Source organism: Lontra canadensis, unplaced genomic scaffold (genome assembly GCF_010015895.1).
Source record: "Lontra canadensis isolate GAN:19392208 unplaced genomic scaffold, GSC_riverotter_1.0 scaffold28, whole genome shotgun sequence".
NCBI lineage: Eukaryota > Metazoa > Chordata > Mammalia > Carnivora > Mustelidae > Lontra > Lontra canadensis.
Genome location: NW_022631022.1, coordinates 3,137,799 through 3,165,180, shown reverse-complemented (window position 1 = coordinate 3,165,180; position 27,382 = coordinate 3,137,799). Strand labels below are relative to the sequence as shown.

Genomic DNA, 27,382 nt, shown 5'->3' with positions numbered 1-27,382 from the left:
GTGTCAGGTTATGATTAAACTGTCCTAGGAGGGCTGCAAGCAAATGAAACTGTCACATATGCTTCCCTGGGGCCCAAACTTCTCATGACCTCAAAGCATCATGGAGTGAACTTTCCACTCATACATATTAACGGCCCATACACATACAAAGCCAGCCCAGCTCATTGGTGATTATCCATCAAAAGAATCTGTGCCCGTGGGAGGAAGTGAGCTCTCAGTGGAAGCATTTGAGCACAGGCCAGAGAAATTCTTGCACAGATGACCTTGAAGTTGCTTTCTGCTCTAAGTTTACCTTAGTCTAAGATCTTTTTGCTCCTTACAGGATAGAGGGCAAATTCTGCAACCCTGTGTTCTAAGCTGTCACAAGGGCCCCAGACGCCCTTCCCAGCGCCCTCTGCTGTCCCTACCCAGTCCCCCGAATCCTTCAGCCGCTCCCTACTGCTGGATGGTCACATGTCCACACCCAAGCTGCCTGCTTTACCCACAGTGCCTTTCTTCCATCTGTGCCTCTCAGGCTGAGGCCTCGCTGAAGGCCTGCAACAGCACGGAGCCGCCCCCCAGTTCCGCACAGCCTTGGCCTCACTGAGCTACGGACAGCAGTGAACAGCACTATGTGCTGTGGCCAGCTTCTGCCCTCACACTGGGTGTTACAGATGCAGCAGTTCTGTGACCCGTGTTAAGGCCCTGGTACCACGGAATCCACCATGGTGGAGACATTTAGATCATGGAACTTGCTTGCAAATGTTACAAAGCAAGGCTCCCCCCCTCCCAGGGAGCCAGTGGAGCAGCACACCAATGCAAGTCAGCGTTAGCTCCCTTTTCAAGCCCTGCTGAGCGGTGGAGGCTGGCTGGAGTTGGCGTTGCGAAGGATTCTGCCGCCGAGACAGGAAAGTGTGCCGTGAGGGATCAGTGATGTTGGCCTGAGTTGGGGGCGGTGGGAAGTGGGGGGAGAGCTGGGAAGCTGCCATCTCTAGCCCCTGCCAGAACTGTCTCCTCTGAGCTCCCACGTCATCCTCTGCCTTTACCACTTGGCACTCAGCATAAGCCATTTGGGGACACTTATTATGCAGAACTCATCTACACTAATTTCATTTCTCATCAGCTCTGGAGTTGGAATTTCTCAGCTCTTCCACGTCCTAGCTATGAGACCATGGAGAAGTCATTTAACTTCTCTGAGCCTGTTCCTTGAACTGCCTAATAGCTTTGTCTCACGCCTGGTGATGACCAAGTCTCAGAAGGGTACGCCTGAGTATGATGAGAGTCCCAAGCCCCTCCATCCAGCCACTTCCTTCCCAGGATGCCTCACCTCCCAGGCCCACGCTTGCCCTGGAGACGCTACCTTGGTTGCAGAGGGCTCCGAAGAATCCCGGGAGGCACTCACAGACGCCGCTGATGTGGTGGCAGGGTCCACTGCTGTGCACGCAGAGGGGACATGGCTGGGCGCAGCTATGGCCAAAGAACCCGGGGGCGCAGACTGGGGATGAAGTGGAGATGGCGGTCAGCAGCCTCAGGGGCCCCAGTCCGTTTGGCTGCCCATCCTGTCCCACACAGGGGAGAAGGCAGGCTCCTCAAGAGTATGGGGAGAGGGGTCCCCACCCTGCACCCTTTCTGCAGAGAAGAGCTGTGGTCTGGTCCAGTTTCCCCCAAGGAGCCGGGCTGAGCCCTGAACTTAGGGACGTTAAAACCAGCACAGAGAGAGAGGGGACTTGAAGGGAGGGGTTTGATGGGGGCTGCCTCTGAGAGTCCAGCCCCTCTTAGGCCAGGACTTGTTCCAACAGGGAAGAGGTGGGGAGGGTGAGGCATCTGGAGGCGGGGGGGGCTCAGCCTTACTCCTCTGGCATAAGGGTCCTCGGAAGCCAGGGGCACACTCGCAGCTCCCATCTTCTGGGGAGCAGGAGCCACCGTTCTCGCAGCTGCAGGAGACGGAGCAGTTGGGACCCCAGCGGCCAGGAGGACACATGCTGTCACAGCGGATGCCTGTGGGCAAAGGTAAACCTGGGTCAGTGGTGAGAGGAGTGAAGGCAGAGGAAAGGATGCTGGGAAGGGGCCCCCTGCAGAATGAAGGGGTGGAGGAGAGCACAGCACATCTGGGAATGTAGGGGAAAACTCCAGTCCAAGCTTGGCTGGTCAGGGAGGGCTTCCAGGAAGAGGTGATGCCCACAGTGAGTCCTAAGGGCCACGGAAGAATTTACCAGGTAAAGGAAACTCTGCAAAAATCATGAGGCAAGAGAGAGAACCATCCCTTAAAAGAAAACAGCATAGTGTGGCTAAGCCACCAAGTACAAAATAGCAAGAGATGAGACCAGGTCAAGAATGGACCAGGTCATGAAGGGCCACCTTCCTTCTTAACATCTTAGCTGCTATCCAAGGTTAGGCTTGACAGAAACCAATTGTGGAGCAAGGAAGCACTGTTACGGGGCCGGCTGTAGCCACTGGGAGTGAGCTACATGCCCACCCACGTTAGCCCGGGAGCCACTGGTCCTTTGGGTCCCAGCCAACCAGCCCAAGGGTGCAGGCCCAGACAGTGGCTGGGATCTTTCTGGGTTCCTTTGACCGCAGCCCTAAACACAACGTGGATTTTAGATCCTAGGTGCACACATGTGTATGACAGAAACCAACACTTTGCAAAATGACATTTTTCTGTCCCTGGATGACGCACTCTGATTCTCCGCACTGCAATGTATTCTATTAAGAAAGAGGAAGGCCTACAGGGTCTTTCTGAGTTGAGACAGACTGAGTATGTATGGAGGTGACTGTAGCCCAAAGGCTAGGCAGGAATTTCAAAAGGTCTGAGCCTGGAGGGCCAGCTCTGGGGTGGGGTTTCCTCTGGGGCAGAAATACTTTCAGGCTGATATGCATTAGGCGAATGGAAGGTGTGGGCCCAGGAAGCTGGTTTGGCTTGGGAAGGTGAACATCAGAGGCTTAGAGAAAAGCGGAATTAGTTTGAAAATCATGTCTGCCTTGTTACGGGGACAGGGATTATGGGAAAGAGACAGAAAGGGGGAGGAAGGCTCAGGCCGGGCGAAGACAGCCAGCCCAGCAGCAGCAGGAGAGCAGTGGGACCAATTTGGAGGCAGGCTGGAATTGTACAAGCCCACCGAGCCCGTGGGAAAGCGAGGGAAGGCTGAGCAGCCAGAGAGAGCGGGGGGCGCAACGTGCCTTTACTCATTCCTGCAGTGCTCATCTAGTCGAGCGCCCACATTCCCTCCCTGTAACATCTCAATTTGGAAGCACAGGGAGGGCTTTTGGTGCCACTCTCTGAGAGATGAGGCCTCTTTGTGGAGGGAGGGAACCTGGCCGGCACACTTCACCCCTTGACGGAGGTCTCGCGCAGGACAGTTTTGGGTGCTCCAGGGGCTAATCCGGGACAAACCCCGCTGACTGACCGAAGAGGAGCCTGGGGAAGCCAGAACCATGAGCCTGCTCGAAGCTTTGGATACAGCTTCAAGTCTCCCCTTCTCTGGGAACACAGAAGCTGTGACCAAGGAATTCTTCTGTAGGAAAGCCAAGATCAGACCGCAGGCCGGGTGACTCTGCTCTTCCCGGGAGGTACCCTGGACTAGGGCAGAGCTCTGCCACCTGACAGGGACCTCGGACCCCATCTGGGCCCCAGGCACTCGCTGCAGGCTGACCAAGGCACCTGGGGCACGCTGCTCTTTCCTAAACCCATCTGCAGGAACCACCGTGATTCATGAAACCCAACACACACAAAAGCCCCCTTGACTCCATGGCAGCTCCTTGCTATGGCGTGTTCTCCCCATCAACAGATATTTAAAAGTACAGCTACTCTCATGTGTATGAAAAGTTTTTTCACATCACAAAGGGGTCCTTTTTCTTGGGAACTGAGAACCATGGCTGTAAGGAGGTTATGCTGATAGCAGGTGGCAGCAAGGGGGGTGGCTGTTGAAGGTTTTCATATGTCCTAAGAACTCCCTGGAACTTAAGGACACTGGGACTTGAGTGGGGAGAAGGGTCCAGGGTTTTCCCCTGCATGGAGAGCCCAGGTTCTACTGGAGTGGCCAAAGGGGCCGCCCCTTGGCCTGTGGGAGGGTCTTCCAAGCATGGCTTCTGAAAAGAAATAGCTTCACTAGGAGCGCCTGGGTGGCTCAGTGGGTTAAAGCCTTTGCCTTTGGCTCTGTTCATGATCTCAGGGTCCTGGGATTGAGCCCTGCATCGGGCTCTCTGCTCAGCAGGGAGCCTGCTTCCTCCTCTCTCTCCGCCTGCTTGTGATCTCTGTCAAATAAATAAATAAAATCTTTCAAAAAAAAAAAAAAGAAAAGAAAAGAAATAGCTTCACCAGTTGCCTTATCTAAACCCTGTTTTCCCAGTAGTTAAATAGAGATAATAATCCCCCTCAGAGATCCTTCCGGGTCTTATCCCTAGGGAATCTCCCTGCTTTATTTTTCAGGACTCGCTACACATCCATATTGATGGTTGTAAAGCTAGGCTAAGAATCCATGTATCATGACCTCAAGTTCATGCCACAAGGTCAGCAACTCAGCAGCCTCCATCCTTCAGGGGCTGCTAGGGGTCCTCCTTCTCCAGGAAGCCTTCCCAGATGTCTGCCCAGGGATTCAAGCATCTCTTGGATAGTCAGTGGTTTACAGCTTTGTCCCTGCCTATTATTTGAATGTTTCAAATGTAAATCTTATCTCCCCTGCTAGCAATTTGAAGGCAGGGAACATGGCTTATTGACACTTCCGACCCTCCTTATTTGGTGCAGGTCCACCATTATTTGGTGGACAGGACACCATCTGGGTTATCTTTACTTCTCTGATGCCCAGCACGGTGTCTGGCACATAATAGATGTCTAGAGACTATCGCTGTTATTGAATTTTGCTATTTATTGCTGAGCCTGGAGCAGTGCTGGATACGTGGTAGTTGCCAACTAAGGACCTGGTGATTGCTTAAGTCAATAAATGCTAATTGAATGAATAGATGGCTCCTTCTTACGATGCAATCCCGTGTCCCCATCCTATCGGCACTAATGCCCTGAGATCTTGAACAACTCCCTTTCCTCATCTATAGTCTGAGAAGGTTAGAGTAGATCACCTTGGAGGTTCCTTCGCTCCAAGGGGAAAAACCCATATATGGTTAGAGCCCAGCTGCTTTCAATTTACTTCAATAGACATTTACTGAACACCTGCCATGTACAGGGCAAAGTGAATGAGACATGAGGGCACCTATTAGCGCCTGTGGCTTGTGTGGCAAGGGGAGAAGGCCTGTGCGTATTTAGGGCAGAGCAAAACTGGTGTTGAGCCCAGGCATGAGCACTGTGCCAGGAGCTGGGAAGACAGGGACAGACTTCTTGGGGCAGGAACGGGCGGGAAGGGTTCACAGAGTAGCAGTCCAGGGTCCACCCCACGTTCCCTTCTTTTCCTTCCCTGATCTCCTTTTAAATGACAAACCCCAGGACATCATTCCCTCCTTTGAAATGACTTCAGGACCATATTGGGAAAATCAGCTTTATATGAGAACAGCAGAGGCCTTGCTGAAAAGTTGTCCATCAAAGACAGAATTTTTAAGCACCAGCCATCATTAAAATCTTATCGGTTCCCTTGAAATTAAGGCCATGAAAAATTAAAGTGGATTTCCACTTGGCTCCAGCTAGGAGTCTGGGGGGCCAGTGACTAAGGCGAGGCCTTACTCTGTACCACAGGGCAGGCCACGAGCCAGGGCAGAGATGCTTCCAAGGAAGCAAAGGCCCTGGCCTTCCGCTGCTCCCACTTTCTAGTGGTGGGACACAGAGGCTGCTCGGCAACCTGGTGCCAACGCTAATCTGAAGACCCACGCTGCCAGGAATGCCTGTGTCTCTCTCTCTCTGCCCACCACTCTGGGACTGTGTGCATTCACATGGCACGGCATTTATTAATCACTTCCTGTATTCACGGGCTGCAATTATTGAGCACAGCGCCATGCCCTGTTAGGACTTCCATGTATTAACTCCTTTAAACTTCAAAATGACCCTGTAATTGCAAGGACTGTAATTATCTGCCGTTTATGGATGGAGAATTCAGGCCGTGAGAGGCTAAAGGGCTTGCCCAAGGTCACAAAACCAGGCAGTCTGGCTCCAACTCGGTGTTCTTAACCACCATGTCATCTGTCTCTCAGTGGGTGGCAGGCTGTGGACACCGGGGTGAGCAAGGCCCTGCCTCCGGAGAGCTGCTGGTCTAGCTGGGGAGGCAGATATTAAATAAATACTTGAATGACTGTTCAGTGACAGTTGATGTAAGTATGGCAAAAAAAGAAAAGTGTAGGATATTACAAGCATCAGGAAGAGGGTCTCTTACATAGTCTTGGCCGGGCTATAATGGGGACAGGGCATCATCAAATGCAGAAAAAAAAAAAGGGCATGCATTCAGAGAAGAGGCACATCCAAAGGCCTGGGGTCAGGAAGGTGGTCCCCCCAAGTGGCTGCTATGTAGTGAGTGACAGGAGGGGGCAAAAGGGGTTGGTTGGGGGCCCAGGTCCTAGGGAAAATCCAGACTTTGGATTTTCTATAAGAGGCACCCTGAGCAGGAACTGATGTGAACGGAGCTGGGGTTTGAGAAGTTCACTCACCACCATATGCAAAATGGATGCAGCTGAGCAAGAGGGGAGGCCCAGAGACCAAGGAAAAGGCCAAGGCCAGGCCAGCTGAGAGATGGTGCTTAGACGACCAGGATGGTGGCAGTGGGATGGATTTGCCATGTGCTTGGGAGACAGGCTGACAGACACATACAAGGGACCAGGAGTGTGAGGCTGGGCTAAGCAGAAGGTCTCTGTCTGCCTCTCTGCCATATCCTCTGTGAACACAGATTAGGCACCTGCAGTCACCATGTGTTAGCCTGTGTCTGATTTCTTACCGGTATGTTCCTGGCCTTTAGAACAAAGCCTGCACGTAATAGGTGTTCAGTGATTGGTTTGTTTGAACTGTAGGGAACGGAGCACTGAGGCCCAGAGGAGAGAAGGGCAATATGCATGCATAAGGAGCAAGAAGAAGAAGTGAAAGAGAAAGAGAAAGAACAGTCAGGAGAAGTAGAACACCAAGAACCTGGTTTCCCAGGCCCTGGGTGGGGGCGCGGCGGGGGCGGCGGTTACCTGTCCATCCGGCCAGGCAGCAGCAGTGGCCCGTGACAGGATCGCAGCCATCCGCGTGGCTGCAGTCACAGCGCTCGCTGCAGTTCAGCCCAAATGTGCCGTCCTGTGGAGGGAAGGGGCCAGAAAAATGATCAGTCCTTGACTCCCAGAGCTTCACTGACTTCTGTTGGATTTTGATAACAAAAGTGAGCCGCTGCCCCAAGGGGACACAGAGAGACTGGCCAGAGTGGAGCGGGAGCACTTTTTATCACTGATGAGCCCCGTGGCCACGAGGCCACTCCAAATAATTCTCAGGCTGTGTTGAGAAGTACGGGGTTTGGAAGGAGAGGGTGATGGTCATGCCCCACTTGTCGATGGTCAAGCTCGAACGGCTGTAGATGGTGATAAGTAAAACTGTAAATGTGAATGCATTTTGCAAACTGTAATGCACTGATCACATGCTAAGAATGACCGATTTGCTCTTTGTTTCTAGGGAAGACGGTAGCAACCAACATTTGTCGTGTGCTCCTCAGGTATCGAGAGCCTGTTACCACTCATTTGTCTTAACCTTCACAGCAGATCTATGGCATGGTTCTATTACAGTCACCACTGAAAGACGAGAAATAGGGTCAGAGAGGTGAAGGAACACATTCAAGGTTACAGAGTTAGGATGTGGCGAAGTCAGCACTGGAACCCAGGACTACAGGCCTCATTCAACAATATCACATTTTGCTTGGTTGAACTTATTTGTCTCTTAGATTAAGATTGGTGAGCAAGCCTGTGTGGTTATCACTGAATAGAGCTTGGTTTTGTCCTCTCATACCCCGGCCATTAAAATGAGCGAGGAGTGGCCACTCTGCGGGACTGGTAAGGGCTGTCCTGTGGCACTGCGCTGGGAAGGATTCTGAGGTTGCCCCTGGGCTCCAGTCAGGGTGCCCGGGTCAGTTAATGATGTTGACCAAGCACTGCAAGGGGGAAGTGAGGCCAGGGCACTAAGCCTGCCAGACAATTGGCATTCTACACGTGAAAGACTGGAATCCAAGGGTCCCACCCCCTGGGCCAAGGCTCCTCCCTGTACACCTCTGCAGCCAGACAACCGACAGCTGCAGGGAGAGGGCAAGCCAGGACACAGGCACTCACCGGGCAGGGCAGTTCGCAGGCGTCTCCGAGCCAGCCGGCAGTGCAGGAGCAGGAGCCATCTGTGGGGCTGCAGGCTGCCCCGTTGGCACAGGCGCAGCTCTCGTTACAGTTCATGCCCCACGTCCCGCTGGGACATGGTAGGGTGCAGTCCAGGCCTTGCCACCCTGAGGGGAGGGAAAGGGTCTGTCAGCTCTCTGTCATGGCCCCGCACGGCTTTCTGCCTACTCCCCCAGCTCTGTACGTTGCCCCCGAAATGGCCGTTTCTCTGCTCACCAGGTCAGAACACACATTCCACATGGAGTCTGCTCTGAAACTCAGCAGGGTTATTAGGAGACCTAAGGTCAGCCCACGGGATCTCACAGCTTGCCCTGCAGGTGCACCATCCCACCTGAGGCAGGGCACCCCTGAGACGGGGAGGTCTAGCTCTGCCCAGGGTGGAATCAGGAGGTCATCAGCCTGTTTGGTCTTAGATCCATTTCTCCCTGACCCCGCCTCTGATCTGTGTCACGGGGGCTGCACCTTGCAGGTGTGTATCCCTGGCTTCCCCATCAGCCGGCTGCCAGGTGGGCTGCATTCACCAAGGGAGACCTGGCTCACAGACTGGAGGTGGGGAGCAGGAGAGACACGAGGTCCCTCCTCCTCTTTGTTGGCCTTGGGCAGGGCCTCTCTGATGGTGGTGGTGGCTGGGTCTCCCCTCTGCTCTGCCGCTGTCACAAAGCCCCTCTATCCACGCCCCAGCTGCCATCAGGTGACCCTCACTCCCAAACTCCAGAACTCCACTTCCTCCACCTGTCCCTCCTACCCACAGAGCTGTCTGCTCTGTGTGGTCACTAGAAGGTGGAGTCCTTCCCCAGAAGGCTCCATGGTTTCCACTCAGGAGTAGTGGCTGCTCCTTCCCCCCACTTCTAATCTCTGGTTAGCACACTTTCCCTCCTGTGCTCCCCCAGCTATTCCAACACCATTATAACTAATCCCCTCCATTACTGAACTCCCTGGCCTGGGTTTCCCTGGCTAGGACCTGATCTCTAAGCTCCCTGAACCTGCGTGTGGGGGGATAAGGCAGGAGCAGCCCAGACTCCTTAGCTGGCAGCCCACCTGGATGGTGCGCACATCTGCGGGGGATGGGATTGGGCAAGAAGGCACATCACCTTCCTTGCAGGAGCAGGAGCCGTCCACAGGGGAGCAGGTGCCACCGTTGTCACAGCTACAGACAGATGAGCAGTTGGGGCCATAGGTCCCTGCAGCACACGGAACTGCACAGATCTCTCCCTAGAAGAGGAGGAGGTGAATTTTGGATCAGACGGTGTCCCACGCTGGTGGGCTATAGGAGCAGAATAATGCCATCCCCTCCAGCTCCCACAAAAAATATCGATGTTCTAATCCCTGGAACCTGCGAATATGGTACCTTGCATGGCAAAGGGGACTCTGCCTTTGCGTGATTAAGGACTTGAGATGGGGAGAATATTCTAGATTACGCAGGTGGACCCAGTCTAATCACATGAGTCCTTGAAAGTGGAAGATGACTAAAGCCAGTGAGAGAGATACACCAAAGGAAGTCCTCCACCAGCCTGTGCTGACCCTGAAGATGGTGGAAGGGGAGCACAGCCCCTTGGCTGTGAAAGGCAGTATCAACCCTCATTTTAGAGTCAGCAAGAACATTCAGACCTCGGTCTTACAACCCTGGGAACTGAATTCTGCCAACTTCCAGAATGAGCAGGAAGTGGATTCTCCCCTGGAACCTCCAGAAAGGACCACAGCTTGCAGACCTTGACTTTAGTCTGATAAGACCCATGTCTGACCTGCAGAACTGTAGGATATGAAATCTTAGTTGCCCTAAGCCACTGAACTCATGGTAGTTTGTCACAGTGGTAATAAGAAACTAATATAGTGATTGTCCCCAGTCAGGGGAGGGGTCAGGCTTCCTGGCTAAAGCTCTAGGTGGGCAAAGCCCCCACGGAACTTGCGAGTCTGTGTCAGGTCCCGGCAGCACAGAATGCAACCCTTTGCCTCTCAATATTATTTGACTCTCACCGACAACCCCATGACACAGAAAGTAAGACTTTATCCCCACATACCTGAACCTCAGAGAAGTTAAATGTAGACAGTCATAGTTAGCGTCTACTGAGCGCTTTCTTAATATCAGGTGCATGTGTACATCATCATGTTTAATCCTCACAAGACTCGCCGGAGATTAGTGCCTCAGCATTATTCCCATTTTATGGATAAAGTGATCCGATGGAGAACTTAGGTAACTCGGCCCAGGTCAGGGCACTAAGAACGGTTATCTCTACTGGCACCGGGCTGGTGGCTTAGCCATTCTGTCACCAGCTGTCAGAAACTGGCTTGCCCAGAAAGCATTCTCCAAGGTGGAGATTAGTAGGCTCTTGAGAATGGCCCCTATGAGGGGAAAGGGAGGCAGGATGGGACAGGGGCTGAGGGGGAACCTGCACAGAGGTGTGGTTACAACAGTGGCTTCTACAGATCCACCAGGAAGCTCTGAAGCTGGGATGGCCCTCGAATCATCCAACCAGTGGAATAAGAGAGAGGGGACCTTCCTACCCCCCCACCCCCACCCACCCAAGAACTGGTTATCTCCTGCCCCGGGAAGGAGGCATGGTTTTGTATGAATCAGCCCCTCTGACTGAGGGCAGCTTCTGGAGGGGGACGAAGCTAGGGACCCCTGTTTCCTGAAGCTGGGAAAGGAGGGGTGCCTCAGGCCCAAAGCATGAATGTGATGGGCACACTACAGTGCCCACTACACCAGACCTCTGTGGGTAGGCGACTGGTTCCAGTGAAAGGTTCAGAGTAGGGGCAAGGGACAGGGCAGTGGGGACCAGGAATGGGGATGTCAGGGGCCTTGAGGGGTAGGAGCCTTCAGCTTACCAGAGAAGAGTGAGGTAAAGGCAGTCCACGTAGGAAGAGTGTGACAAGAGCACAGAGGAGTGTGAGAGTGGAGAATGTTCTAAGGGTGGCTGGGGGAGGAGTTTGTGTAGGTAGAGGTGAGAGGGATATTTAAAGGGGAGTTGGGAGCCTAGAATGCCAGGTAATGGGGTTCGGGCGTTCTTCCCTGAGCCCCCCAGGACATGCCTTCCCGACCTCAGGAGCCCACCTTGGGGCTGTCTGCTCTGTGTGGTCACTAGAAGTTGGAGTCCTTCCCCAGAAGGCTCCATGGTTTCCACTCTATTATCTGCCAGTCCCTGGAAGGCCCTGACCAGCTAGAGTCTGTAGCACTCCCATTACCCAGAAAACTCTAATTTTTCCCAGACTATAAATAGCCCCTAGGAATGTATTTAAGCTCTGAAGGCCTTGGCCCACATGCAAATTGCATGCCCAGCTTATGAGTTTCTCTGCATCAATTTCCTTCCAGGGAGAGGGGTTTCTCTCCTGGTCTCCTTATTAGTGGCTCTAGCCCCGTTCCTCCCAGGGGGATGCAGGTCTGCTGATGGGGTTCAGAGAGGACTCTCCGTCCTGGCCCTACTTCAAGGGACAAGATGCAGAGTGCCCAGCCTGGAATATCTGCCCCCACCCCCCAAATGCCACACTGGGGCACCATTTCCTCCCAATGAAACCCATGCAGGGATACCGACTGCTTGAGGTCACCAGGCTGAGAGGACTTTCTCCTTCCCAGAGAAGGAAGCTGAGACTCCGTGACTTATCCAGAGCCCTCTGGGGCATTCGTAAGGAGAAAGGGGAAGGCAGGGAAAGAGGAGAAAGAATCAGATCTTCCTTCTGGAAAGGTGGCAGAGCCCTATGGTTAGAGAATGGACTCTGGGGTCATCCTGCATCCGCCACCTACTCACTGCATGACCTTGCACACTTTACTAAACCACTCTGGGATTCAGCTCCTGCATCCGTAAAATGCGAAAAGTAACGTCCCTACCTTGTATGATTGTTGAGTTTTATCTGAAGTGGAGAGAACCGTGCCTGGCAGGCAGAAAGTGCAGCAAAAGCTATTATTACTGCAAAGAAATATCGCTTATGGAAGAAATGCACAAAACCCTGCAAGGTTTTGGCAGAAGGCAGCTCTGAAGGAGGGAGCCATCTCTCACTCGATGAACAACGCTGGGCCCTGGGGAGTGGAGGAGGGCTGGTGCTCACTGGGGGCAGGAATCCTAGCTTTGTGCCCCCAGGCTCACCTTCTGCTACCTCCTACAGGCTGATGCCCAGGTTCCCCTCCTCACAGCTGAAACAGGCACACACCAGGGGCACGGTCTTGGGGGACAGAATGACTGCTCACTGAGAGGCTACTGTGTGCCAGGAGCTCCTCCAAACACTTTCCATTTGATAGCTCCCAATAGCAAAAAGTGCAAATAGGGAATTGAGCAGTTTCTAAGGTGAAGGGTTGTGAGTGTGCCACAGCTAACTCCTAGCACTCCCCTTCTTCCACCCTGCTGTCCTGACTCCTACCTGGTTTGAGCTCCTCAAGAAGCACCAGTACTGACAGGTAAAGTCCTCATCCAATTCCCTACTTCTGGCCACTGAGCTGAGTGTCAGGTCTGGTCTGCAGCTGATTGGCTGTCTCTGGTGACTGACAATCACAGCAAGCCAATAGCCAGCCTCACTTATCAGATTTAGACTACCAGCTCTGCCCACCTCCAGGAATCCCCTGGCCCAGCTGGAGTGATTCCCAAGGTGCCCTAAGTACCCGCTCCCAACACACAAGCCATCCTCTCACCCGCACACCTCCCCAGATTGGGGAACCACTAGCAGGCTTTAATCATGATGGCTTGTGAGACATCTGAGTCTACACAGTATTTGTGTCTACACATGCTTAGGTAGTCAGTGTATACACCTAAGAGAGTGTATGTGTGTGCGTGTGCAGGCATACGTGTGTGCATATGTGTGTGGGTCTGAGGGTATCTGTTTACCTGCCTGGGTGGATTTGAGTAGAAATTTGTGACTCCTTCCTCATCTTCCCCACTCCCCCGGCCCCGGCTGTATTCCCTTCCCAGTCCTGCCCTCGTGGGAACGGGAGCATACACAGTCACTCCCAGCTGAGCACACTGGGGGTCCTGATTGGCTCATGTGCCTGCCTCTGCCCTGGGCTGGGAGCTCAGGGAGACAGGGATCTGGTTTTATTCATGTCGAGATTCTTGGGGCTTGAGACCCTGCTGGTACGTAATGGGCCCTCAATAAATGTTGTTGAATCGAAATGAGACGTTTGTGCGTACACGCTGGCTTCTGTGGACAACCAGAAGGCCTGGGCACTTTCCATATGCTTTCTCTCTCCTGCCAGGCAATTCAACGAATGTTTGCTACATGGGGCCAGCCCTGGTAGTGGGTTCCAGGGGCACCCAGGATTCTGACACTCTCTGCCCTGGGGCAGGTCCCAGGCAGTATCCACACAAGCACACGCTTGCCTTCGTCCGGGTGTGTCTGAGCTGTCCACAGATTCGCTGTTTCCTCCCCCAGTTAGACTAGAAGTTTCATGAGAACAGGGATCTTACCTGTCTGAGTTAGCTCAGTACAGGCACAGAGCATTGGTATTCTACAGCGTAGCACACATGGCTGAGGGGCCCCAGCCGGCCCAGGATCCACGGCTCCTGTCACACACAGGAAGCTGAATATTGTCTGGTCTAAGGACTGAGCCTACCATACTGACTCTGGGCCTCTCTGGGGGCCTCTTGTGAAAAGGGAAAGCCAGGCCAGATCCTGCCACTCTCTGCCCAAACCCTGCCTGGCCAGGCTGAGCAGGAGAAGCCCAACTGGAAAATTGACCAGCCGGCCTCCAGGGCATCTGCTCAAGGAGACAAGACCCTCTGAGCTGAACAGGGTGGCAGAGATGATCAAGCCCAGGGCCTTTGTGAAAAGAAGACTGTAAGCCAGAGGGCCATGAGCTGAGATCCGCAGGCCAGTCCTCCTTTGGGGAAAGGCTTCGGATCCACGTCCTGTCTGCTCCCTGCCCCCAGCCCTGGCCCAGACCAGCCCTGAATTCACATCTATTGATCTTTTCACAATCCTGGGAAAAGGACAGGACAAGAGCCTGGCTTGTGAGCTCACATCAGAGGTGAAGTTGGGGAGTTTGCATCTGGCGCCACCCCACCCCCGCCGTGCCTCGCATAGCTTAGCACTGACACCCTAACTCCTTCAGCAAGGAGCACCTCAGGCCCTGTACCACGGCTGTTCCCCAAGATCCCCATCCAGCACATCACTCACTGCTGTGAAGACAGAGTTCCCTTCTGATGGACTTGGGTTCGCGCCACACAATACACAGACCTTGGTTTCCTATTCGATTATATGTGGTTATTAAAATCAATTTGTCTCCCCAACTTTTTACCACCAAGGACCCCTGTGAGCATCTACCCTCTACAAAGCCTTCTCAGTCTGAAAGACGCTGCTGATTCTCTGTGCTGGGGTCTACGGCCAGTCACGTATTGAACAGGTGCAATTTGGCAGTGACCACATGCCGTGTGACTCTGGTGGCAGCATCTTGTCCACCAACCATGACCTAGAAATCCCAGTGACGTCACCCACAACCAATCAGAGCTTCTGATGAACATGCGCTCACCTGAAATGTCACAGAGAGTTAATTTAATTCTAATTAAAAGCAAAAGAAAAACCTTGGTGTTTGAATTTGCTTCATCCCAGGTGATGGAAGGCTGCTTGCAGGCTCTGGGAAATGTCAAAACCTCTCTTGCCCACCTGCTACAGCCTTTTGCAAGGGACTAGCTGGGAACCACTGGTTGGGTTGTCTCTAAGGGCCCTCCAGCTTGGACTCTCTGAACATTTTCTTGCCTGCAGGAGGAGTTTTAGCCCGAAGAAGGGAGGAACAATAGAAATGGAGGCCCAGGGTTGGGGAGTCCCCCTGGGGCTCTACCAATCACACCAGCTAGGTGACCACCTCCTCTGCTAATGCATGGCCTGGGCCTGGCCACATACCATCGGTAACATGGGTGGGGGTGGGGAACAGCCCATTGTACCAGAGCTGGAAGGACTTTGAGAATCATTTGCTCCAGGTGCCTTGTTTTACAGGTAAGGAAACTGAGGCCAAGAGAGGGCAAGTGACTTGCCCAAGGCCATACGGCCAATGCCAGGCAGGGAGAAGCTTGGAACCTGATCTCTTGGCTCTCATTTCAAGCACAGGGTCTTAACAGCCTAGCTGGACTCAAACTCTGAGACAGCCTACGCTGCCCCTGTTCGTACGGACGGACAGCACACTCACCACCAAAGCATCCAACGTCCACGAGACATGGCCCTGACCTTAAGGAAGGGCTGCCTGCTGAAGCCCAGATGCTTTGAGCCTTTCTCAGCACCCGGAAGTTGATGCCTGAGTATCCTTACATCCCTCTCTATCCTCATCTCACCTCCACACAGCTCGCACCCTGCAGCCCCTGGAAGAGAGGAGCCCTCACTCAGAGAGGGGTGCCCCAGGTTCCAGCTTCTGCTAGGGGAAAGCCTACCAGTCCTGCTCAGCGTCTCCGCTCTGTGAATGGAGGACGGATGTGAGCACCTCTTCCCATCCAAAGGCCCGTTAATTATAGATGCAGCATTGGCTATTAACATCTTGAACCTGATTTGAAAGAGCTACTGCCAGAATGGAACCCCTGGAGCTGGTCCTGCTAAAGAGATGCGAATCTCCCCCACCCCGTCCACCTGCCTTACTGCACAGTGTGGCAGCAGAGGCCCAGACCCCAGTGGGTAATGAGCTATATGTTCTATTAAATTTGTTTCAAATGCTATTTATTGAATTTTCTCCCCTGCAATATGCTGCTTTGTAGTTTGGCCCTGTTTGGGAAAATTAATCAGCAGCTGGGCTTCTTGTGTGGACCATCCATTTTCCTTGCAAGGGGCCAGAGGTTAATGAGTCGTTTTTGGAGTGGGGGGAGGAGGGAGATGGGAGGCGGTGGACCTTCCCTCTCACAAAAGAGGGAGGCAATGTTGCAAGTTCCTTCCTGGGTCCCCCTTAAATATGTGGGTAGGAGGCAGGGTGAACAGAGTGGAACTGGATTCTCTAGGTCCAGGCTGGGATGGCGGGCATCTCCTGCCAGCCTATGGGAGCTAGACAGAGAGGACTCTGGAACAGCCAGCCAGGGAAGCCACCCTGCCCCACCTGTCTTCTTGTTGTAGCAGTATGGACGGCTTAGGTAAGAGAGGGCCCTGCACCTCGGGTCAGAATATGTTGTAAGTGAGGCTTACATGTGGGTGTAAGTGAGTACTGGCTCATGGTGATGAGGCCTCACGCATCCCATCCATTCAGTTCACAGACCTTTACTGGCTGCTCCTGTTCCTCTCTCTCCTCTACTAACCCCAGAGGTTCAGGGCCACCAACGCAGGCTGATCTTGGGTGTCCAACCTCACGTCCCTACCAGCCGCACACATGCTGTCTATTCTTTACAAAGCCCCCTCCAGACAGGGCTCCGCTCCTTGCCAAGCAGAGTGCCAGCCCTGGGCTGCTAGCTCTCCCCCTGCCCACCCTTCTCAGTGTCTCAGTGATCCCCACTCCAGCTCCCAGGCTCAGGCAGTGCGAGTCCCAGAGAGGGATCCTCATTTATGATTTTCTGGGGAGGAAGAATGACACATGGTCCACAAGGCAGAGAGAGAACAGCTTGGAACGAACGCCAACTGCAGAGGCCTCTCCAAAGCAGAGCAAACCTCACTGGACCTAATTAGCGTGCCACTGATAAAGCAGCAACTGACAGCGGATGCATGTTGGGGAAAAGAAACTCTGCATAAGGCATGAAGAGCAGAGGGTCAGAGAGATGAGAGGGAGAGAAGGCTAGAGGCCACTCGTCATATCCATTCCCATCCCCGCCTCCCCAAGCTGAGGGGGGAATGCCCAGGGTCATTCTGTCTGGCTCCCAAGGGGGAATGGGTAGAAGAGAGCTGAAGATTAGGCCTGGAAGCCATCTCTTTCTGTCCATCCTAAAGGAACTGGCTGTCAGCGACCTGAGGCTGCTCTGTACAGTCGGGCAGATGAAGCACTGCACAACTCTACAGGGGCCATTCACATGACCGTCATTGCAGTTTGGGTACACGTGACATCAATTTTCTGGCAGATGTCCATAGAATGTCTCAAGAAAGGGATGCCTTTTTCTAACCTGCACAAATAGGCTATCTAACTCTGACCACTCAGGGAGTCCTCTCTGGAGGAACACAGACACCTTCTAACAGTTCCAAAACAGATACCAAGGTATTTCAGGGAGACCTGAGAGGCAGTGAGTGTGGTCAAGGGAGGACATCTGGGCTCAAGTAAAAGCCAGGCCACTTACTGGCTGTAAGACAGGGCGTCCTCCTGGAGACTCAGCTGCTGTCTTGGTAAAACAAAGTCTCCCTTCTGCTCCGCATTGCTACCCTCATCCCATCTGTAAGTCCGAGAGTCCTCTCTGAGCTCAGAGAAGGCATCACAGGCTAGTGAGGGCTTACAGAGGTCTTTGGGCTGGGCGACCCCCAGGTCTAAGGTCCCTGTGGCATTCTTGCATGCACTGTGGGCATCCCCTGCAGAGGGGAGCAGGTATGGGCAGGACTCTGGTCCTCACCACTGTCCACGGCCCTGCACCCCTACAGACAGCGGGGACCCACAGGACTTAGGACAGACTGCTCCCCTGGGGCTGCTCCCTTGGTGCCAGCCTGTGACTACTGCCCTCTGTCCCCTTCTGTTCTTATCATAGCCCTGCAAGGAAGGAATTACCATCCTAGAGAAAGACCCACCCTAGAGAGAGGCCAAACCGAGGCTGGAGGGGTCACCCTGCCCAAAGTCACTGGGGGAAAGGGCTTGACTGACTCCACAGACCAAGCTCTCCCCTCTGGCCGCCTTGATGGCAGACAGGCCAGCAATGCTGGGGACCCCAATGTCCTGAGCACCTCCCGTATGCCACACCCTATACTACGTGGCTTCCTACATGTTAGGTGTTAGATGTCTTGCTGGTGGAGGCAGAAATGGCTACCAGGGGTTTCCGGTGGTCAGTCTTAAGGGGCATTTGTATCTTATGTCAGGAGACCCCTAAAGCCCGAAGGCCTTTAGAACTTGAAGGAATAAAGCTAAGATGGTGGAATAACAGGTCATGCGAGCGTGCATGAGCCTGGGGCGGGTGCCGGCATCCAGCAGATAACACATACCCTCTGAAAGGGCACTGGGTACAGTGATGACAACGGTGACACCGCTGCTGGTGACCAGGCACGCTGTCGGCATGGCACACACGGAGGGCCTCAGCCCCTGTAAGTCTCACCTCCTAAGGCAGCTTCACTCTCCTCACTCTAGGCCTCACCCCCCTCTCCCTGCCCTGCCCCCTGCACCCAGGCCAGCTCCTGTGCTCCCTGAGGGACTGGGGGTGGGGAGGATTCCGGCCACAGAGGATCAGGGTCTCTGCCGTAGGCCTTCCGAGGACAGGAAAAGGCTCCCCTGCCAAGGCTGAACCCAAATCTTCGAGAGGTCCTGGGCAAGCACCGATGGCCTACAGCCTCGATCACTCTAAACTAGGTTTCACGATTTCCTTAGTGGTTTCAAAAAGTGCCAGGAAAACCCTGCTTCTTCCCTGCTGGGGGAGCCTACTGTGGGGCATTAGGGGAGATCCTCAGGAGCACAGAGGAGAGGGTTTGCAGATCACGGAGTGGGACAGGGGCACAAGATGACACTGGCACAAGAGGGCCACCTCCCTACTTCCAGATGTTCTGCCGGCTGTTTTCTGGTGAGACCTGTGTGTGTGCGTGCACGTGTGCGTGTGTGCACGCGTGTGCACGAGCAGTAGTACACACTCATGATGCATGTCACGTGAACAGTACATGCGGGTTCCACATCTACTAGATGCACACATGCATTACAGGTGGTGCAGAGCAGGTCGGAGAGAGGATTTATGCCTATTGTCCTGGGGTCCTGATCTGGATGGTAGCTTCTCAAGGCCTCCGGGTGGGGCCCATGCAGCCTGCAAGTCAGGTGTGAGGGCCACCAGGGTCAACTAAGCATGGGTGTGTCGGACATCTGGGCTGAGCCTGGCCACAGAGCCCCAAGGGTGATTTTGTAGGTGGTAGCTCTGAGCGTGCTGTGTATGGTGCGGACATGCGTGGTCAACATGAGGGGACTGCACAGACGAGGGGTGCGTGCGTGCGGATTGCGCAACCCGGATCCTCTGAGGCTGGGTGGTATGTGCCCCAAGTCTCAGTACAGAGACAGTGACAATGTCGCAAGTGGGCACCAGATTACGGGAGACAGAGGGTCCTACAGACGCCGATGGGGTGTGTTGACCAAGGTCCACGCAAAACGTGGCATTATTTAGGGGCTGCTTCTAAACTACTCGTGCACTTAGTCAATGACTAGGTACTGATCTGACCCAGTGCCAGAGACTGGGCCAGGACTGGCAGGGGCCTGAATTAGGAAGGTTGGAGGGGAGTGGAAGGGCAGGGACACAGGGAGGAATCAGGCAGACCCTCCCCAGCAACTGTGCAATAGGGAAGACGGAGACATCTACAGTGTGCCACCAGAGCGGACGGGCCGCTGTCCTATGGAGAGCTTATGTCCCAGTGGGAAGAAAGCAAGAAGTCTGCCCAAGGAGGAGAAGGAAAGAGAGCTGAGCCCAGATACTGCAGGGGCAGGCTCTGGCCAGGAAAACAGACAGCAAGGGCATTCCAGGGAAGTGGTAGTTGGAAGGAAGGTCTTGTGGCAGGGCCATGCACGGCTGAGTGGAGGTCCAGCTGAAGGCAATCTGTTAGCATCTACTGGAGCGCCGTGGCTGAGGAGCCAAGGTGGGACAGGAGCCTGGAAATCAGACCGGCCCAGCCAGAAAGGACCCGAGGGCCAGGCTTCATTCACCCTTTGCCCTAAAGGCAAAGGTGGGTCTGAGAGCAGGTAAGTGACCCAAGGTTCCAGCCTCTTTTAGGAAGCCCCTCCCTGGAAGGTAGGAGTCTAGACCACTCCTTTCTTGTTAAGAGAGGCTAAGAACCCAGACTCAGGCAAGGGCAATGGCTTACTGATTGTGGGGTCAGTCATTAAAGAAAAAGTCTAGAACTGACTACAAAGGAAGCCCAGCAGTTGAGACCTGAGAGGCTTTTCTTGGGGAACAGAAACAGAATGGAGGAGAAGAGGCTGCCCCTGCGGCCCACACCAACTCCCCTCGTATCCTCCAAGCACAGCTTCTCTGCATCCTTCTAAAGCTGGTGCCCTAGGGGTTTTTCGGCCTCTCTGAGGTTTCTCAGCCAACTTCTCATAGAACGCATCACGACACAGAACGTGGGCCTGGAACATGCTCCCCATTTAAGACCCCAAGGCCTCGGTGGGGCAGGTTTGAAGGGACCTGAGAGCAGATCTGGCCTCCCCAGAGGAAGGGACGGGGTGGTTTCCAGTCTGGGGCAGGGCCTGTCTGGGGATGCAGGCCAGGGAAAAGAGGGGAGCAATGCCTCGGAGGGAGATGGGACAGGAGTGGCCCGTCCTGGCAGCATCTGCCTGGGGTCCGGCTCAGCACCGGGCTGGACATGGGCAAGGCCAAGACTCTCAGAGCTGTGTAAACCGTTCTGAGCCTGTTTCCTTGTGTATGACATGGCGGCAGTGCCACCTCACCCCCATGAGAGCACATGAGAACACCGTAGGAGAACACATGAGATGACGGCTAGGCAGTGGCAGAACCGATGAAGGAACAGAAGACAAACTGAGGACAAAGCAGAGGCTGACCCCCCTCCCCCACCATGGGACATATGTGACATTCCTCAGGCACTCCTGGCTGTCCTAAAGGAAAAACAAATAGTGAACTTGTAGAGATCACAATCCTGAAAGACCGGAGTTTACAAATGTCCTAGTGATTTACAAGGAAGTGGATTTCTTATTAATAGTCTAACTTCCAGAGACCCATAACTCCGTTCCTGAAGCCCTAACATCACCTTCCCCTGCATAAAATTGAGAGAGGCTGAGGCACAGGGAAATGTAAGTAAAGTTAAATTTCTTCTAAACCTAAAGCTTATTGACAAGGGTGGGTGATACCAGGACTGTGACATTCCTCCAGGAAGCTCTCAACTATCTTACTATTAAGGCCTTACTGAATGAAAGGAAAAACAACCATAACTTGACAATGGCAAAGCCTTAGGTATCCTGTAGGTTCTCTTTAGCATATGAAAGTCCTTTCAAACCCTCCCTTTTCCTAACCTCCCCCTTTGTGGTAGTATATGACCAGCCAACCCTCACAACCCCAGGGTAGCAGCTCTTTCTGCCCAAGGGTCCTACCCTTGTGCTCCAATAAACCACCATTTTGCACCAAAGATGCTTCAAGAATTCTGGGTCATTGGCTCTGAACCCTACCCCACCAAACCTCACTTACATTCTAAAACTTCATTATAGAGCTGCCGTGGGGACGGGGGTCCTGGTGGGGACCTCCAGCCGCACCACCACCCGGCAAGCTGACCCGTCCCCTGAACTACTTGACGGATGCCTGACCGTGCTTCTGTCTGAGGCTACTTTCAATTTCGGCTCTCTTGGCTGGGGCACGCCCATGGCCATGGTTAAGGATTTATCCTGGAGGAGGGGGTTGGGGAGTCAGCAAGGATCCTTTGGGGTTTGCCTACAGAAAAAGCAGGGCATAGAGGTTCCAATGGGACCTTGGGCATTTTATTTTTTCCAGTTTTAACCAGGGATAACTGACAAACTTGGGGCAAGTTATTAAGCTCTCTGTGTCTCAGTTTTCCTATCTATAAAATGGGGATGTAGATCTTTCCTCCAAGGGTAGTGCTGAAGATTAAATAAATTGACCCATGTAATCTTCTCAGAACAGGCCTGGCCCTGAGGAAGTGCCATACTGTTTTAGGCATCTTGATTATTACACATGGTTCCCAAGTGCCCTGGCCACAGCAGAGGTAAGGAGAGATACTGAGAGTTTCTTGCATTGGGCCATGTTCATGGTGCCTGCCCTGTTTCCCCTCACCCAGTTGGTGAGCTTCAAAGTTGGGTTCCCCCATGCTCTCCCCACTGAGCCAAGAAGCCTCTACCTAAGAACCACGGGGAGAAATGGGAACCCGCAACTACCGAGCACGTACTGTATGCTGAGTTCTCAGACAATGATGTCCCCCTCTCCCCACACGGGGTATGGAGGTCAAGTACAGCACTGTTTTGTCATGCCCCTGCTCAGGGGCTCCCTCTTGCCTGCTAAATTCAGCACAGGACCCCACTCTGGCACACAAGGCCCTGCCTGCTCTGCTCCCTCTCTCTCCCTCACATTCCCTCCAGCCCTGCTCATCTGGGCCACCTGGGCCTGAAGGCTTGGGTGCCCCTTCCTAGCTCCCCTGTGCCGGTCTTAGGAATTCACACCCTTCCTCAGAACTTTGAGGAGAGGGGACAATTATTTAGTACTGTTTTTGGAAAAAAATTTTTGAGGGTGTGTGTGTGTGTGTGTGTGTGTGTGTGTGTGTATTTACCCCCATTGTTAGTTTCCTATTAGCTAACCCCACCTTGAAGTAATTTATTCATGGTCTTTTTCTGCAACATCTTTCATTACCCAGGCCAATCACATCTTCTGGCAGGAATCCCTTCCCCTCCCGGGGTGCATAATTACTCCCACAGATGGGATTATTGGCACTAATGACTAAGTGGGGAGATGGCTAGGCGGGGTCTTGGAGCTGGAGGGCAGGGGGGCAGGAGGGGCGTGGGTTCATCCTTTATTCCAGACCTGCCAGCTTGGCGAGGGGGTCAGTCTTCGGGCCTGGGGCCCACTGCTCCCTGTCAAGCCTCCCCGTGCACACACCCTGGCCCTTCCTCCAGTCCTTCCCAGAAGTGTTTCATTTCAGCTTTACATCCGCCCCAGAAGACAGGGAACACCTATCTTCATAGAGGATGAAGTTAGGGCACAGAGAGGTGAGGTGACTTGGTCAAATAACGAGGTGGCGACAGAGGCAGGGTTGGAGCCCAGTTCGGCCTCCTGGCTGGCCTTCTCCTCAGTACTGACCTCCCCTCCCCACACAGCCGTCCTGAGGCAAGCAGGGCCTTGGAGCCATAAGCCTTGGGTTCGAGGCCCAGCTTGATGTCTTCACAAGTCATGATACCCTGGACAAGACTTTAACCGCTCTGAACTTCGGTTTCCTCGTCTGTGCCACAAAGCTAACGATTCTTACCCTGCTTTCCTCACGGGAGAGCCGTGAGCCTAACAAGCCCAGGTGTGAGGTGGCCGGGCCACCCCAAAGCAGGGAGGGAGACTGAGGGTCCCAGCCGACCTTTCCTCAAAGACAAAGCAAGGGAGGGCACTAGGCTCCCACTGAGAAAGGAGGTTGCTGGGACTGTCCCCTTCCTCGGAAAAGGCCTTAGAGGGTCTCCAAGCTGCTTATATTTCCCACAGACCCACAACCCTCTCCTTTCCAGATGGTTTAGGTTTGTGGCTCAAAGTGCAGGCTCTGGGTTCAGACAGGTACAGGCTCAGCTCCTGGTGGCCACTTACCAACCAGGGAAGGGCACTTCATCTCTCTGAGCCCTGGTTTCCTCATCTGCAAACTGGGGATCCTGACATACCCCACCTGCAGGGCGGTTGTGAGGATTACACAAAGTAACAAAGAGGAGGGGGCCTGCCACAGTCCCCCAGTGCTCCAAGGGTGGGCCTTCACACCCCGCTTGTCAGCTTCCTCCAGACCCTTCAGGTCAGCTCCTCTGACCTACCCTCCTGAATCTGTGGGGTGGTGGACCCTGGAGTCGGCAGAGGCAGAAATCGCATCGACTCCAGAGACTTGGACAAAAAGAACACGGCAGCAGCTCTAAGCATGGACGCCTCAGCTCCCACACCCTCTTCTGCCTGCCTGCAGAGAGCTCCAGGCTCCAGGCCTGGACCAAAGCCCCAGCTCCAGACCCCAATAACGAGGGCACTGTTAAAGACGTGAGGAGTAGGGCAGTGAGAGGATGGCGTGACATGGCGGTGTTATGTTTTTGGAACAGAAGAGTCAGCGGTTTTCCCTAATAAAGCCACAAACCACGGGGTCCCAGAGCGGGAAGGCTGGACTCTGCCTTAGTGACATAAACCCAATTTTCCTTACTTTGCTCTGTGGATTAATTGCCAACATGATTTAACACTCTGGTGACCGTTCCCCCAGCCCCATCCCTCTCTGCCCTGGGAAAAATCCATAGATATCTGCTCTGGGGACAGCAAACTCAAGAGAAGGAGGTACTCGGAGGGGCTGAGTACATCACCCAAGTACACACAGCTGAGGAACAGACACGGGATTCCAATCCAGGCTGGTCCGACCCCAAAGTCCATGCCTTTGACCTCTTGTGCACCATCCCTACACAACTCTGTCAGGGACCTCCACAATCATTTATTGAGCATTTGCTACATGCCAGCCTTGGCTTGAAACATTGTATATATTTACCTAATTCAATCTTAAGAACCCTAGAACACAGTACCGTCATTTACCCCATTTTGTAGATGAACAACCAAGACTTGAGAAGCATAAGTAACTGGGCCAAGGCCACCCGGCAGGCGAGGATGGAGCTAGGACAGGAGTGCTGGAGTGGGGTGCGTATGTGTTTGTATTTTTCAATCACTTCTGCTCGTTTGCACTACTGGTGCTCCTCTGTTCACAGGGGCAGGGCAGCTGGAGGGTGAATTCCTCATCTCTAGTGCAGCAGCCAGAAAATCTTTTATTATAATTAGAAAGCTAGTCAATGGCAGAGGGCAGGGATGGGGCATGGAAAGCATAGGGCTACTAGCCTGCAGACCTCCGGTTTGAAAAAGAACAAAACAATCAGAACAGGAAACACACACATTCTATACACGCCTGGCTGTACTTCCCCAGTCCATGTTTCTCTTCTGGCCCCGCAGCTGTCCTCCCTCCTGACTTCCAGTTACGCATTTTGTCCAGCTCTGGGATGGGAGCTGGGGGAGAGTGACATCTCAAAGGACACTGGAAACCTTGGAGGAAAACTCAATCACTGCTTCACTGATCTGGATTTTCATAACTCTCACCCTTGTCCTGCCTTCCCTGGCCCGAGCAGCTGAGGTTTGCGACTGACCTAGCGACAGCACAGAGGAAAGGGAGAAAAATGTGGAAACGAGTTTGTTCATTTGGGTGATGGAGTGCCCGCTCCCCTCGCCAGCACGCAGGGTTCAATAACAGCAGACAGGGCTTCAAAAAATTGCAGCATAAATAGATGAGCCCTTTAAGGTAATAGAAATTCTGTCATCCAGGGGAGAAATATAGGCCCCGATTCCCATGGGTGGGGACACCGAGCTTCTCTCTCCTGCCTCCCAGGCTCGCCGTACCCATTGTAGCCAGAGCTGACAGGGAGCATCTGTGCTGAGCCATGGCCAGAGGTCCCCTTATCTCCCAGCCACACGGTTCTACGCAGGGAGGAGGTCCCGGAAATCCAGGCTCTGCTGCTCTGGCGACCTCACAGGCCACGTGCTGCAGGTGCCAAGGTGGCAGCAATTAATCCGAGAGCAGCAGAGGACGCTTCATCAGCCTGGCCACCTAGGTGTGGCCTTAATTAAGGAAAGCTGGTCAGCAGAGGCGTGTGGAGGAGCTGAGAAGCTGGCCTTCTCCCCTGCCCCCTCCCATGATGAGAAAGTCTATTTTCTGTTCTGTGGCTGCCCTTGGGAACCCAAGAGCCCCCGTCAACTCTGCTGCTCCCAACCAGAAGGAAGTTTCAACTAACTCTACTCTCTTCCTCTTGCTTCCCTTTCTCCTGGTACCCCCAAAGAAGGCCTTTGCGCCAGGACCAGTGAGTCTCTTTAGGTAGGGGACCCCGTGGGGTAAACAACAACAGCAGTGGCAGCACTGCCGATAATAATGATGATGATGATGATGATGATGATGATGATACGCTCACTCTTGCTGGAAGAATATGAATATGCCGGCTATTCTAGCAACCTTATACATACTAATTAAGCAGCCCAGTAATCCAACAGACTTTATTATTACTCCCCTTCCATATATGAGAAAACAAAGGCACAGAGAGGTAAAATATCTTGCCCAAGGTCACACAGCTAGTATGCAGCAAAGATGGTATTTGAAGGGAAGGAATCTGGCTCCAGAGTCTGAGTAACCACTACTTAGTACTGAGTAAGGTAGAAGCTCACATTATTTGCTGCTCACCCCGCAAAAAACCCCAGAGAGAATGCTGGGGAACAGCTGTTCTAGTCCACTGCCAAAACCTGTTTATCTGAACTGCAGAGAAGACAATGGGTATTTTTAAGCACCAACCCTGGTGGCATGGCCCCTCAAGAAATACCATGAACTTCCTTCCTATGAAGGTCACTTCTGAAAACTTCTGCTTTCAGGGCATTCATTGCTCTTCCCCCAAATTTCATTGATTTCAAAGTGAGTATACTGAGTGAGATAGTCATATGGCCAACATGGACCAGGAGGCAAGCAGTTGGGAGAGTGGGTACGGCGTTGGAGGGAGACAGACTCTGAGCATAGCCACTTGCTGTGGGAACAGAGGAGATGAAAGGCTTAATTCTGAAGACAGGACTATTCAGGGAAGGCTTCATGGAAGAGGCAGCCTTTGATCTCAGCCCTGAAAGGCTGAGAATGATTTTCATCCGCTAAGATAAGGACAATGGGGAGGGCATTCTAGGAGGAGGGAAAAGCCTGAGAAAAGGCACAGGCAGAGGCCTCAAAGCAGACACTGTGCTTGGGGAAATGTGAGTTATGTGTGGCCATAGGACAGGTTTGTGGCAGGACTTAGCAGGAGGTGGTTAGGGTGGACTAACTAGTTTTAAGGGCAGGTTACAAAGGAATGGGGTTTGAGTTTTGTCTGGTGGGTAATGAGAAGCCATGGAGAAGGATGATGTGATTTCAGCTTCCAAGTGGAGGGCCAGCTTCTCCTAGTCCCTTCAACCACAGCTCAGCTTTTCCCTCCTCAAGTCCTCGATTATCCTTCACGTGAACACACACAGGACTCTGCTGGCCTGAGCCCCCAGTCATGGGACCCTCACTCTGCCCTTCCCCGCCCCTGCTGCCCCTGGTGTTCTGACTGGGTGAGGACCCTAGGTTCTAAGAGAACCAGAGCAAACTTGGAAGAGAGCCTCGGGGTCGCTGTCCAAGGTGCTGGCACAATGCCACTGCCAATATGAAGCCCTCCCATTTTAATGACTGGTTCCCATAACCCTGTTCCTGTTGGATAGAGACTATCATTCCCACTTTACAGATAAGAAACGGAAGTCCTGAAAGCTAGCAGAACCAGAGCTGGAAACCTGGTTTCCCACCTTCCAGTTCAGGATTCTTTTGCCCCACCCAGCAGTCCCAATGCAATTTAGCAAAGCACGCCTCGTGATTCCACTGTTGTTGC

At 53.4% G+C, this 27,382-nt stretch overlaps 1 protein-coding gene across 9 annotated transcripts in view; it reads right to left on the bottom strand.

Annotated features, from left to right (window-relative positions):
• The window catches only part of MEGF11 (multiple EGF like domains 11), a 342,570-nt gene that overhangs the window by 24,232 nt on the left and 290,956 nt on the right, over positions 1 to 27,382 (bottom strand). For all 9 annotated transcript variants that reach the window (XM_032864652.1, XM_032864653.1, XM_032864658.1 and 6 more), the window contains exons 11-15: positions 9,348 to 9,468; positions 8,200 to 8,363; positions 7,081 to 7,183; positions 1,831 to 1,977; positions 1,340 to 1,474 (exon numbers count right to left, since the gene is read on the bottom strand). In XM_032864652.1, coding sequence (XP_032720543.1) covers positions 1,340 to 1,474; positions 1,831 to 1,977; positions 7,081 to 7,183; positions 8,200 to 8,363; positions 9,348 to 9,468 — 670 coding nt within the window. The remainder of the gene's footprint in view (positions 1 to 1,339; positions 1,475 to 1,830; positions 1,978 to 7,080; positions 7,184 to 8,199; positions 8,364 to 9,347; positions 9,469 to 27,382) is intronic.